The sequence below is a fragment of the Acanthopagrus latus genome, chromosome 1 (genome assembly GCF_904848185.1).
Source record: "Acanthopagrus latus isolate v.2019 chromosome 1, fAcaLat1.1, whole genome shotgun sequence".
Taxonomy (NCBI): Eukaryota; Metazoa; Chordata; class Actinopteri; order Spariformes; family Sparidae; genus Acanthopagrus; species Acanthopagrus latus.
The window spans coordinates 11,854,629-11,869,572 of NC_051039.1; the positions used below are offsets into that span (position 1 = coordinate 11,854,629).

A 14,944-nucleotide genomic window follows, 5' to 3' on the forward strand; every position below is an offset into this window, starting at 1 on the left:
TACAGTAAACAAAAATCTGTCCATTCAAAACCCAGTGTACAATGTGGACCCACAATTACCTTCTGTGCAAGAAAACAAGGATATTTTACAAAGACAGAAACCATTTTAATATTGCTTTGTAGTCCTCTTTTCAGAGGTCTTGTGTGGGAAGACACAACCCCTTCGGTGTCCTTTCTGGGGGTCATGTCAGGGCAGTGAAAGCAGACCTCAGGGTCAAGTTGCCTCCTTTAAAACCCCTCTGATCTCACCGGTGTCATAGGTGAGATCAGAGCAGGTGTCTAATGAGATCATGCTGTTGTTTTAAAGACAGTTTCACTCTGAAGCAGTGATTGCTTTGAATTATTCTCATCCTCATCCAAATTAGACATTCCCATGGGAAATTTATCACCGACAAATGCGGGGCAGCACAGCAGTGCAGCAGTTGCCTCACAGCAAGGATGCTCGGGGTTAACACGTGCCTGGCTGCACCTTTTTTCTGCAGATTGCGCATGTTCTCCCCGTTACTGCCTGGCTGTTTCTCTGATTGCTCCAGCCTCCTCCTGCAGTCTTGAGACATGCAGGTTAGGATAAGTGGCAACTTGCAGACAGGAAAGAACAAACCAGGCAAACGGTATGAGTGAGTAAAGCTGTGAGTCAAAAGGATTGGTAGTGATTTATGTCGGAGAACAGTTATTGTAATTATAGTAAAGAAGTTAATCAAAATGTTGTCATTTGGGTGTGTGGGTACTTTCTTTGTTGTGTTAAGTATACTTTTTTCCACCACAACCACTTGCCGTGTGGTTTGTAAGGTCGGCAGTGTCATTCTGTGTGTTGGTCCATCACTGTGGTCAAGACTGAAGTATCTCAGTAACATTGAGGTCAAAGTTTTCACTTATCCAGTGAATTATTTTAATATTTACTGGTTGAATTAGCACATCATTGTGTTCATATACTAATGGATCCCAGGTAGTGCATCCTCCTGAGTTTGTTGATACCTTGATGCTCCTCCTTTATCACAGCCATGACGCTCACATTTGTTCTGTCAAGAAATGTCTTGATATTCATCGGATGGATGTTATTCTGCTCAGACAGTCATGTCAAGTCATGCCACCATTACTGAAACTTTCTGTGGTTTGTGTACGGATACGTGCAAATCAAATGATATTACCATCAGCCTCGGCTGTACTTGTGTTCAGCACTAATAAGCACATTTTGGCCTCCTCCTCAAGCTAATAGCTAAGCTGAACATGTTCAGCATTACATCTGCTAAACATCAGCATGGTAGTTTTGTCATTGTTAGCATGTTGATATTAGCATGTAGCTCAAGGCTGCACAGCACGAGTCTCAAAGCAGATGATATGGATGTAAACTCTTAAGGCCTTATATAGTGACACAACAACAACACAAGGCATTAGAATTTCTGTGGGTGTCTGGATCAGAACATAATTCTCAGACATAATTAAACTGTATGTTACAATGTAAATAACTGTATCATATATCAACACGTGACACATAACTGATGGTTTTAAAGTGCACTGCAAGAATTTAAAAGGAAACTTGGAAAGGAGACTGTGACACACATAGATAATGACCCCCTGTATCCAATGTCTCTGACATAAAATGGCAAAATACAATGAAACGCATCCGTCTCAGAGGTGTAGAGGCATGTTGTGTTGTTTTGTGGGAGCCAGGTGTTGTTTGAATGTAATTTATCCAAGGCAAACACAGTGGAAGGCCACATGTGGTGGCACTATGCACATCTGCAAACAGAGGCCACAGATGTATCAACATTTCTGTCCTGTTGCCTTCAGACGTCTGCAGGTGAACTGAAAGAAAAAGTTTTCTTAGATACAGAAGCAGCTAAATCGAACACATCTACTGGCTTGAGAGTGTTCAATCCAAAAGGTTTGTTTATATCTTAAGTATTATTAAGTTATTTCTGTGCATTTTCTCCCAGTGTTTAGTTTGATGTTGTCGAGCAGTTTTGCGACGTGTCAGGAGCAGACATGGTTCTGACACGTCTATTTTCAGCACAGTGTCTGTAAGACTCCCAGCTGTGCGCTGTATGCTGGGCACCAAAATGTCACACAGACGGTCACAGGGAATTTCAGGGTCAGGAAAATGCCAAACTGTCCGAGCACTGCTTGCACTGGTCGATGTGCCACAATCAAAATAGGGCCCTTTAGTCTTGTTAATAAATAAGATAAGATAAGAATCTAATCCAAGACCTTTTTTCTTGTCAAGTCCACAACAGTCTGATGAAATTCTGGAAATCCTGAAGTTTGAAAAGACCTGCCCTCACTACTCTGGTTGAGTTTCTGTCAGGTCACAACTACTGTAAGTCCTCAGTGGTGTCAGTTAAGCAGACTGATGTACAGTATAATTAAAAAAAAAAAAAAAAACCTGCCGCGTCTTCGCCTCTTTTTCTTAATGACACGAGGAAGTTCGCTGCGGCTGAAACTGTGTTTTACATAAATCATTGTCTTTGACATTTTATTGCACAAAAATAACTCTGCTCGCTTCAGCATAACGGAACAGAGAAGTATATTGATCATTATAAATTCTCCTTTTGTGCTCTCTTTAGAATAAATTAGCCAAACCTGAATTTAAAAACAGAGTCAGCAGGGATATCGCTGCAGGCAACAACCCTATTTAAAAAAGATGTCCTCCTTCCATATGTTGGGAAGTGAAAGAGGAGAATAAGTAGTTCTCCTTAATTGAAGAGATAGTCCTGCATTTTTTAGGAAGCAGCAAGATCTGACTTTGTAGCCTGGTTGCAAGAACTCCACAAAGTAAATTTTATCAGCATAGAGACTAGAGTGGATGAAGAGCTGTTTGTGAACTGTTTATGGCTGTTTATTTAGTCATTAAAACAAAGAGTGTTTGTTTATTTTATTTAGGGATATTAAAAAAAAAAAAAATCTGAATGAAGATCTTTTTCTTTTCTCTGATGATGTTCCTTCCCCAAGACTACGTAGCGCACCTTTATGCTGAGACATAGGTTCAAAATCAGCGTGGTTACTCGGACGTTAGGATATGATTATTAATCACTGGCCTCACCTACAGTAAGTCTTAAGTACGGCAATTTGTCATCACCTTCATTGTCTCACAGGCCAGTATGATTACCATCCATCATGCTAATGATGGAGTCAGTTGATTGAAGGTAAGTGAGACCCCCACTCAACACCACCACGAGCAGCCCCACACTTGAAATTCCCCACCCGAGCTTTATGACACCGCTCAGTAATTCAGCAGACCTTTTCAGTCGAGCGCGCCACAAAATTAAAGGTCGATAAAAGGACTCAACTGTGCTTAAATGCCATTCACATCTCTATATGCTGCACCGGGTGGCATTATCATTAGCTCACGGGCCGCAGCAATGAGTCCACTCGCTGTGTGGTCAGTCTTTACTGTTAACCTTTTAACATTTAAACCCGATTGGCATTCAGGAGTAAGGCGGGATTCTTAATGCTCTGTTTTTTTGTGAGCACATTTCAGCTGATTAAATCTGAAATCTCCAAACTGTAGTGTGTGACCAAAAGTGCAAGCAGACAAAAAAAGTTATAGTTGTTGTGTTTTTTTTGTGTGTGACAGCAGTGAAAGAATGAGTTCATCAGTGAATTAATGAATTAAATCAATTGTTTTTTGGCATACATTGTTCTGGTTTTTACTCCTTTTCCCCTCTTTTTACTTTAATTCTCCATTTTCTTTATTTTCCTTTCTCTGTTTTTCATTTTTTTATTGTGTTGTTACATGTTTGGAGTTTGGCACAGGGGTAATCTCTAAAGCTTGACCGTTTGGTTTTATTACATGTTAGAAAATTGTTAAAACTCACCAGCATAATAACAGTAATGAAAACTACTAGCATCATTTTGTTAAAGTTTTTTTTGGAAGGGGTTTCCTATCAACGGACGCTCTGTAATGCAAAAAAAAAAAAAAATAACCAGGTAAGGCATTCACTGGATACACATTAGAAATAAAATAGGTGTTGTTTTTTCCCTAAAATGTAATGAAAGCTATACAGCTCGGATCAAATTACGACACCTGGTCATATTTTGAATGACACAACTGAAGTTTCATCTGTCAATGGCAGTTTTCTTTATGACAGTTGTGCATGTTGAAATCTTGCACACACACCACACAAACCTGGTGCAGAGGTTTCACCTTCAGCTTTCCTAACGGTGATACAATCACCTGTTGCCTAACATCGCTGTAGTAAAACCACACAGGATGACGACAGACAAGGGATAGTTTTTTTTCAATCGAACACGACATCTTGCATTACAAATACACAACTTAATTAATGCCCCTCCTCTTCTGTTACCTTCTCTGCTACTTTTTTTTATTTTTATTTTACAGTATTTTGTTTCATTCTGATGTAAATTCACTTCATGGTGAGTCTTTTGTTGGTAGTTGATTGCAGTCTGTCACTGGAAGGTGTATACAGAATTTAGGGAGAGGCAAAATATCAGGTAGCACTAACACTCTCTGAGTTATTCTATTAAAGGGACAGTTCACCCTGAAATTGAAAATAATTTATGAGGTGCTCTTCATCCATCCATCCATCTACTGGTGTTTTTTTTTTTTTTTTTGCTGTTTGAGCACCACAAACCAAGTGTGGTCGAGTCCCATTATATTTGAGAGAAGGCAGACATCTGCATACCAGATACCTCCAAAATTCTGCAACACACAGCAAAAGTATATAGATAGAAAAATAGCACCACAGGTACATGAAGATTAGAACTGTACGTTTAACAGTGAGAGCACAAAAGCAGAGGACAGAGAACATTCCCTGCGTTTCCTGGAGGCAGGTTCAGACAAGTATTTTCTCTTTTGCATCAAATCATTTGTTCTCTCTTTAAATTTGACTTAACTTCCTCAAAGTCACACTCAGTATCTGTCTTGCGTTTGCTCTACTCTGACAATGACAACATTCCTGGCACCTTCTGTGCACCATTACACATATCACATCAAGGTGTTTCCTAATTGTTGAATGACTGTTATTGCAAAAGAATGTTATTGCTCATCCAAGGCAACTGAAGGAGAAACATAACTGTCTTCCTTGTTTGTTTTTATCCCGTTTCTTCCCAGTTTGCATCACACCTGGTGAAGGTAAATTTCCCACGGGTGTGCATCCTGGATGGAGGGATCAACAAGCTGAAGCCCACCGGCCTCCTGACGGTCCCCTCCCCCCAGATCTGACCCTGTACCTCAGCTTCACATTGACGAGAGGAAAGACTGTTTATCGCATTTTGAGCTGAAAAAAAAAAAAGAAAAACCACAAAATTTTATTCAGACTTTTTTTATTCATTCTAATTAAACTGTGATGCAAAATGACAAAGCTGCAGTGAAATGATCGCCGTCAAAACAAGTATGATTGAATCGATTTTTCTGGAACAGCTGCTATGTGTTGTAGTAGCTTTGCACTGATAAATTGAGCTGTCTGTGACCAATATAAATACCGTGATGTATGTCGGAGCTCAGCGGCGCTTTATTAGCTATGCCTGTATGATCTAATGCAATCCAATACAGCTGCTCTGCCGTAAAGACTACTTTTATTATGTCTGTCATGTTCTGTCTATCTGACACCGGGGTCAACTCAATCGTATCTTTAGCTGTGACAAGGTCATAGTTGCAGAAGAATTGTACCTGACTGCTTAACACTCAGAGGTGTTTCTAACATTCTGCCCCCAGCTAAGTAGGTAGCACAAAAAAATTAGAGTACCACCTTTAAAGGTCATATTGATATATATTTATTAAACTAGAAGAGAGGAGAAGCAGAAATGTGCAGAATTAAAAAAAAAATCTCTTTTCCATAAAAACATTATAATGATTGTGAATCAACAACTTTGCAATGGTAGAGAGTTGGTTCCAGGTTATGACAAGGTTTGTCATCGCATGGCCTCTGTGATTTGCCAGCGATCAACAATCGACAGGTAGTTGGCAGTCTGTGGAAAAAAGAAATGGTGACATGTTGAACATCATAAAGTTCATAAAGGTATTTATGGCTGTTGTATTTGAATTGTAACAGATAGTGCAAGTGCGCCAAATAAAGCAGCCACTGAGTGTGTGTGTGTGTGTGCGCACGTGTGTGAGAAATAATAAAAAATAACAGTGATTTGTGTATTTTATTGATTTGATAACTAGTATTTGCATTTACCTTGTTTACATGTCACTGAATTGTCTTTGCTATACTTACAGTTATATGTATTTGCCATGTTGTAGCAATTGATTATCATCATGTTACACTTGTTTACAATAAAACTATCTCATAAATCTGGATAAGTTGCTTCTTTGTTGTTCTTGGCAGTAAATCTTAACTGATATCTCCATTCAATCTCATACAGCTGTCTTAAGAGATCATTATTTGCCACATCGTCCCGTCCTTGTGCAATTGCAGGGAGTGTTAGAACGTGCAATATTCCTTGTTCCCAGCTGACTTATTGCTTCTGACTGGACACACCCACCAAACTGAACATATAAACTGGGGAACAGGTGGCGATTGCTTTTATCAAAGGAGAAGTTCACACCTCACGGGAACGTCCTGGTCTCATTTAACAGAGGTAAGAAGGATGCTTGACTGACTGGACTGAGATAAGTGAGAGAAGACTTTTGCCAATGGTCTTTTAATCGAGATACCTGTGTTTTGAAAAGTTTAATCAGTGTTCAGCGCGGTTATTATTATTTTCTCCTCACCAGGATTCTTCTGCTCTCCAGAGTGAACATGGTGGACTATAAAGTGACTGTGTTCACCAGCAATGCCACCACCGCCACTACTTTTAACAATGTCTTTATTAAGCTGGTGGGCACGGATGGGGAGAGCGAACGCAAGTGGCTCATTGGCTTCAGAGGGGCTACAGCCTTCGTGAAAGGAGCAGTAAGTCTTAATTTATAAGGAGTTACACATATTATAGTCATTTGGATGTTACAGCTCAGTTCCTGATTATCAAATACTCACCATTTATTCCAGGTGTCCACTTTTACCGTGTCCTGTCCTGAATCCATTGGAAAGCTGATTCTAATAGAGGTTGACAAACAGCGTCTCCTGTTGTTCCCAGAGGACTCCTGGTTCCCCGCCAAGGTGGAAGTAGAATCCCCTGAGGGAGACACCTACACCTTTCCCATCTACCGCTGGATCACTGACAGCAAGGTTTACCGCTTCAGAGAGGGAAAAGGTTTGTGCTGTTGACTGGCCACAGAAAACAGAAAGGAAAGCTCCGCAGGGTGGACTGTACGAGGGCTATAAGGAGTCAGTTCAAACAAATCTATTTTATATATCATCAATTTTTATACATTGCTGTGGCTCTTTCTTTAAGCTCTGAGAGTCTTTGAAGACAACCATCACCTTGGCCAACACAGTCGACAGCAGGAGCTGAAGCAACGAGAGGAAGACTATCGGTGAGAATTTGGAGTTTGCACACATTTCAGCTCGATCTGAACCTGCCCCGCGTTTGTTCAAGACATGCAAATAATGATATCAGCCCAATAGCTGAAAAGTTTAATCTTGAAAAGAAAAGTGCACAAGTTTAATAATATCTTAGTATTTGGAATGTACCCACCTTTGCTTTAATGACAGCGTGCACTCGAGCTGCCACAGACTCCACAGGTTTGTGTAAAATTGGATGACTCACTCATGTCATCCCAGCATTTCCCAAAGAGCTTCCTGTGTTGTCACTCTTCACTCGGCTTTCTCCGTCTTCAAGCGCTTCAAACTGCAATATTGCTACGACTGCTATCTTACTGTTCAAAGCTCCACCCCGCTCTTCTCTGTCCCCCCCCCCCAGCTGGGATGTATATGCAGCGGGTATTCCCCACAACATAAAGGCAGAAAGCCCTCTTGATCTGCCTTGTGAGGTCCGCTTCTCCTTCACCAAAACAACGGAGTTTCTCTTCACTGCAACCACAGGGTGAAGTCCTCAAATTCTGTCAAACATCCATTTATCCATATAACTATGAACTGGAGCTATTTAAAGCATCACACTAAAGTCGCTCATGTTTTTTATTTTCTAGACTGACCGAGCTGCAACTGAAGGGGCTGGATGACTGCAAGGAGAGCTGGACTGATATCGACAGTATCGATCGGGTGTTCTGCTGCAAAACGACTCCCATATCAGGTACTGTGCCATCACGGTAGTTTAATAGTACTTGATAGTGACAGAAGGAAATGTGCTCATATGTAGTCATGCAGAAGTTTCCCAATTTCAGGCTAACAACTGACTTTTAAACACCTGGAAACAGTGTCCAATCATAACTGGAACTCACTTGACTCTCACTGTTTTCTAACAAAGGTGGTGGAGCAAGACTTTGTAGCCCAAACTCATTGAAGCTGAACTCTTTTTCCAGAATATGTGCAGGATCACTGGAAGGAGGACGCATTTTTCGGTTACCAGTATCTGAATGGAGTTAACCCCATGTTGATCAGACGTTGCACCGCCCTGCCCAGTAACTTTCCTGTCACTGATGGCATGGTCTCCCTCCGTGGTCAGCGTAGCCTGCAAGAAGAAATGAAGGTACCCGTCTTGACCTTGATTGGTCCTTGTATTGGACTTATGACATTTAAATTTAGCATTGCACATTGCACTTAGACGCTTACTTAGTATATGTAATAGCAACACTGGATGCATGTGAGTAAATTCATTTCACAACCTGACTGACTTTTCAAACAGAGAGGCAACATATTCCTGTGCGACTACAAGCGTTTGGATGGAGTGAAGACGGCCACCATCAACGGGAAGAAGCAGTACTTGATGGCGCCCCTCGTGTTGCTCCACAAAACCCCTGAAGATCAGCTGATGCCAATCGCTATTCAGGTGAGATTCAAATAAAGCTGTATAAAAGCTAGAGGCTTGATTCATAATGTAAGATGTAGGTTCCCCTGAAACAGGAGGCATCCACTTTCCTGAAAGTGTTTTTAAGCTTGACACAGTTTTCTAGGTACCATGACTATTAACCAGATGGCAGCTTTGAATTCTCTCCTCCAGGAGAGGCAGTTAATTTCACTCTGCCTAAACCTGAGCCATTAAAAGAAAGTGTCTGTTATAATCACATCCATGTTTGACAGGCTGACGGTTGAGTCTGACACAAACACGGACATTTCCAAAACATTATCGACCAGTCCTGGTGATGGATCGAACAGACCGAATGAACCTCATCCTCCTTCCTTCTCCTGCAGCTAAAGCAGACTCCAGCAGACGACAATCCCATCTTCTTTCCTACTGATTCTGAGTACGACTGGTTGATGGCCAAGATCTTTGTGAGAAGTGCAGAGTTCAGCGAGCATCAACTCAACGTTCACCTGCTGCGCACTCACCTGCTGGCTGAGGTGTTTGCAGTGTCACTGCTGCGCAACTTACCCATGGTGCATCCTCTGTACAAGGTAAGTGTGAGGGAGAATTCTGAACTTGCGGTAATAGTCTAATCACCGGTGTTACTGATAACATTCAGCCACTAAATGTGGTATCTCCCTTAATCCTCCATTGCATTCATGTCAACACTGATATTGTTTGAATTTCAAGTAGTTGACAGTTTGTTGTACTACATACCTTTTGCTTACGCTAGCACAGAAACATTACCCTTGCTAATGCTATCTAGCTTACATCAACGCTACTAACACAAGCTTATATTAACATTAGTAACACTAATGTTAACATTGCTAATACTAGCTTGCTAACATTTATGCTGCTAACACTAGTGAATGCTAACATGACTAACACTGGCAAGCTCACGTAAACGTTGCTAACTAATATTTTTAAGGAAAATAGATACTTTTGTTTTACACTTCTCTGCAAGCTCTGATGATTTTTTTTTTTTTAATTAACATTATCAACATGAGCTTTAACTGTTTTTTGTATCTTCCAAAATGTCAAATGTCTGTTTTAACTTGCATGCATTTCGACACAATTAAAATTGTACAGTAGGATCAAGATTTCTGATAAGTGTAACTAATGTTCCTTCTCTCCCCCAGCTCCTCATACCTCACACTCGCTACACTCTGCAGATCAACCTCATGGCTCGAGATCGTCTGATATCTGAGAATGGAGTTTTCACAAAGGTACGAAAAGACCAACATGCCCAGTAGAACCATATCATCTACAGTATTCCTGTCTGACTGTATTCCTCACATGTTTTACTCTTCCCTAGTTTACAGCGTCTGGTGGAGAGGGTATGTTCACAATCCTGAAGAGATCCATGTCCTCGATGACCTACAGCTCCCTCTGCATACCAGATGACATTGCTGAGCGTGGACTGGAGGATGTGCCAAACTTCTACTACAGGGATGATGGACTCAGGCTTTGGGATATCATTAACAGGTGCTGTAGGCAGCTAACGATGTTAGGGTTAAGAGGAATTCATTCAGAGGCTATGAAATAGTTTTTTGTACAGGATTTGCTTGCCACTTCCACTTGCAGGGGAAAAAAAGTATTGAAGTGTGTGCTGTTTGCTAGAAACAAACTGAGCAACTGAATCACATGCTCTTCTCAACTGAAGTGATGATAATGAGGACAGGACAGATCAGCTCGTCGGCACAAAGGCAACACATCTGTGTTAACGAGACTGCTCGAGCAGGGAGTATTAATTGCTGCAGTAAAGCAACCTGGAAATGCAAATGTAGGATTAGAGGGGACATTTTATTCAAATGAGTTCAGCCACAGACTGTGCCTCTTGCTCTGGTAAATGATGCCTGGCCGGAACATCCTACCTTTAGTGATCCTCCATTTAGTTTTTCATTAATCTATAATTTTGGTCCATCTCCCTTTACCTTTGCAATCACATGTTGTTTGAATCAAGTGGCTGCCAGTTTGTTGCGCCACCTAATGCCAATGCCAGCTAATATTAGCTAGCTGATGTTAACATTGCTAATTCAAGCTAATGTTGACATTGCTGATGCTAGTTAACGTTAGGAGGGTAGAGTATGCTAAGCACATATTGTAGAGCTGAAACATTTTTTACGTTCTTTTCCACAAACTGGCGACTACAAAGACTCTTGATGTGGACAAAACACTGATACTACATGGTACCAACAGTGTTAAACCACTGGCTGACAAAGGTGGAACCAACTGTCAGAACTTTTACACACAGATGAACAAAAAAATAATTGCTCATCAACCATTACCTGACATTGCTAACACAACCCTGCTAACATTAACATTGTTAACTTACTAAGCTTACTAACATCAACACTACTAACACTGGCTATTACTAACATTGGTAACACCAGCTAATTTATGTTGATGTGCTAACTTAAGCTAGCTTACATAGAAATTTGTTAAACATGTTAACTCCAGCTAACATTAAGATTGTGAACACTAGGTTGCCAACATTAACACTGCTACTAGTCAAGGTCATTAACACTAGTCAAGGTTAACATTGCTGACACTAGCTTGCTAATGTTAACATTACTAGCACTAATGTTGACATTGCTAATATGATAATCATAATCATTTTGGATTTTTTAAACCATTAATTTAGAAAAATAATCATGATTTAAAGAAAAGAGATATTTAGCACCTTTCTACAAGCTCTGTAGATGTTTGATGGGATGATGAAATGGTTTGTCTCTACAAAAATGGTATTGATAACCACGATATCTGGGCAACAATACATGTTGGACATGCATCAGTAATGGGTCACGCACTACGAGGTCCCCTGATACAGGAATATACGGAGCTCAATTCCTGCCCCCCTCTTTGAGCTCTTCGAACTTTTGCCCTTAAACGTAACCCAGTTGATTTTCAAAAAGGGTTTTTTTCATCAGTCTTTCTGAAATGTTGCAACATAAACACACACTGGTAATACCATCAATTCTTACACTTAGTCTGTTGTAATGCAATTTCCTCTGAACTGTATATGTTGAAACAGGGCTGTCACTGTTGCTCGAGGTGATGCTGAAAGTTTTTGGGCCTCTGGTGACAGTTTTTATTGAGTCCCTTATACGCTCACTTGCCAGTTTATAGCGTACAACAAGCTAAAGCCAATGAAGGCAAAACTCCTACTTTGACATGACAGATGGGATGTTCCCTGTTTATGGAGTGTGAACCCATTAAGAGCAGTGCTGTTGCAATTTTGAGCTGTGCCTGATTTATGGTTGATTTGCCCTTTAAATGCCAAGAAGCCTAGGTGTTAGATGAACAAAGCCATGCAGGGATGACAGTACAGTAAACGGGTGATCTAAACCTGAGCTACTGATTCCTTATTGAGAAGACCCTCACAGATGGCTTCATAATGTTGTAATTGTTTCTTGCTAGACTACTTTGATAGAGAACCTAGATCTCTATGAACATATTAAAACAATACATCCAATAACAGCTATAAACAACAGCTATGAAGTTCATTAATTAGCAAGTTTTTATGTAATTTGTTATCATGATGAGGTCGCCACAGCAACAGTGAATCTTCAAGAAGTCACTGTGCCTGTTTCCTTAGAAATAGTTACTTCTGTTTTTGTATGGCTGAGACAATGTATATACTTTGTTAGGTGGAAAAATTTGATTGTGAAAGCAGTCTATCAAGTCATGATTTTTATTTTTAAGTGGGGAACATGTTTTAAAAGAACATATCCCCTTCTTAAAGGTTTGTGCAGGGAGTGCTCAGCTACTACTACAAGAATGATGCTGAGGTCCATGAAGACCCCGAACTGCAGAAATGGATCTTGGATATTTATTCCCATGGATTCCTTAGCCAAGGAACCAATGGTAGGCTTTAAAATAAAAACTCCCTTTTTGATGATAAATGTGCACATTTGTGTAACAATATATCATTATGATTCAAGCAGTCTTTATTAAAGTCATCTGAGACGTGGTTACCTAACAGAGGTCATTCTGTCTATTTCTCAGGATTCTTTCGGAGAATCAGCACCCTGGCTGAGTTGATCAAGTTCGTCACAGTGGTGATCTTCACCTGCTCAGCACAGCACGCGTCTGTCAACTCTGGACAGGTGAATCCTTTTACTGTACTGGCGTGATCATAACTCCACCAACGAGGTGGTCATTAATTTCTTGGTGATCAAAACAACGATCTTCATGGAAATTATCTGATGTATTTAGTTGGCTGGTATTGATGGTCGCATGGTGGAGCTTGAGGAAAAGTCATGGGTCTTCTGCTTTTCAGGAATTCATCCTTTGGGGACAATGAACGTCTTTATAGATGTTGGACCTGATCCAAATTTGATGGCAGAACATCCAACAATCGTTGAAATATTTCAGTGTGAGATGAAAGTAGCAGACTAAAGACTGACATGCTGTAGCTTCAACACATTTTGATCATCCATCTGTCAATCATTCATTGCAGTTTGACTATGGTGGCTGGATGCCCAACACTCCCGTCTCCCTGCAACGTCCTCCACCAACAACAAAGGGCACAACAAGCGAGGCCACGATGCTGCAGACATTACCTGACGTCAACACAACAGCTCAGGGAATGGCCACCATGTGGCTCCTGAGCAGGCAGTCCTCTGACTTTGTAAGTGCCCTCGACAATTACAATTAAAAGAATCACATATTTGTTCACGTTGTGTGTACTTAAAATGAATATGTGATTTGAGCCTGAATACCATCTTTGAACCACTGAAGAAATCCTGCTCACTTCCTTTAACTGTACATGGCGCTGCCAATAGTCTATGTTTGAGAAACGCCTTAACATTTGTTACTGTTAGAGACATTAACTTTCTAGCTGTACTGTTTGTCTCATCAGGTCCACCTTGGCCGGTACCCGGAGGACCATTTCAATGAGGAGATTCCCTGCAAGTTGATAAAGGATTTTCAAGGAGAGCTTCAGGCATTGAGTGCAGCTATCAAAGTCAGAAACGAGAGTCTGGAAGTCCCGTACACATACTTGGACCCAACAGAAGTAGAGAATAGCGTGGCCATTTGATTATCGGATAGTGTGAGCTCCTCAGCGAGAAAAGGGAGAAAACTCAAGTTATTTACTGAAACCATTGAGTCAAGAAACGACTGCATGTAATCTTGATATGCTGATCCATGATTTAAAGGTCCAGTTTGTAAGATTTATGAGGATTTAGGGACAGAAATGGAATAAATGACTCATGATCATGTTTTTATTAAGAATATAATTATGTAGTGTAATTACCTGAAAACTAATAATGTGAGGAAGAAGATTCAGATTCAAACACAAATATCTTTTAGAAACAAAATGTTGAAATCAGTTGGGTTTTTTTCCTGGGCCTGTGCGGTGTGTTTTGTGTTGTTACCTAGTATTGATAAACTGAGCCACAGGTACACCTGAGCACGTTTATCCTTTACCCTCGCAGAGCTCTATTATGTATCTTTGCGAGAATCAATAAAAGGTATTTAATAACTAATATTTGTGTTTTGTTTTTTTTTTGCATTGACTTTTTTTAAAACTTTTAGTCTAGCAGGTGATAATGAACTGCATCTGCCATGGAGGTGAAAGCAAACACGATGCATGTGAGTTCAAAATGAATGCGGTCGGTTTGTCATTGACTAATCGTGTTATCTAATTAATAAACTCGGACTCCCTATCCAGTCAGCCAAAAAATTAAGGAACTGAACCAGAGATTGACCTTTTAAACTTAACATTCATTGAGCAATGGTCACAAATAAAGGGGAAGACAGCTGTGGGTGTGTGTGTGTGACTCAGTCTGTTTATCTTAAGAGACAGGGTGTTAAGTTGAAAACAGTTATAAACATTAGATGATACGAGGGAAATTGTAGTTTTCTCTTCGTGTGAAACTTAGAAAATGCACCCCACCTTGTATACCTGCCACCCCCCACCCCCACCCCCACCCTCCAGTGGTGGAGGGAGTGCAGTGGCAGATGGGTTGTTTAGTTGATTATGTTAGTTTGGTCTGTCTGATTCACTGATCCGTTATCTGCCTGCGATTGTGCTCTGAAATATCTGTAGCCGCACTATGTAGCGTACTGGTGAATCTGTGGTGCTGAGGTACAAGACAGATTTGTCTTTCTCTCAGTCCTGCCCTTCCTTCAGT

At 40.6% G+C, this 14,944-nt stretch overlaps 2 protein-coding genes across 3 annotated transcripts in view; both read left to right on the forward strand.

Moving 5' to 3' along the window:
• The window catches only part of tbck (TBC1 domain containing kinase), a 44,553-nt gene extending 38,292 nt beyond the window's left edge, over positions 1 to 6,261 (forward strand). For both annotated transcript variants that reach the window (XM_037084267.1, XM_037084188.1), the window contains exon 26: positions 5,071 to 6,261. In XM_037084267.1, the coding sequence (XP_036940162.1) occupies positions 5,071 to 5,181 (111 nt within the window). In that variant the 3' untranslated portion in view covers positions 5,182 to 6,261. The remainder of the gene's footprint in view (positions 1 to 5,070) is intronic.
• A 169-nt stretch (positions 6,262 to 6,430) lies between these two features.
• LOC119011326 (arachidonate 12-lipoxygenase, 12R-type-like) lies at positions 6,431 to 14,296 on the forward strand. Its single transcript, XM_037084387.1, has 15 exons — positions 6,431 to 6,542; positions 6,679 to 6,856; positions 6,950 to 7,154; positions 7,296 to 7,377; positions 7,764 to 7,886; positions 7,990 to 8,093; positions 8,323 to 8,489; positions 8,646 to 8,789; positions 9,152 to 9,355; positions 9,944 to 10,030; positions 10,120 to 10,289; positions 12,550 to 12,671; positions 12,813 to 12,913; positions 13,267 to 13,437; positions 13,669 to 14,296. Exons 2-15 carry the CDS (start codon positions 6,704 to 6,706, stop codon positions 13,846 to 13,848), a joined length of 2,013 nt encoding a protein of 670 aa, XP_036940282.1. The 5' UTR covers positions 6,431 to 6,542; positions 6,679 to 6,703; the 3' UTR covers positions 13,849 to 14,296.
• Positions 14,297 to 14,944: the final 648 nt, after the last annotated feature.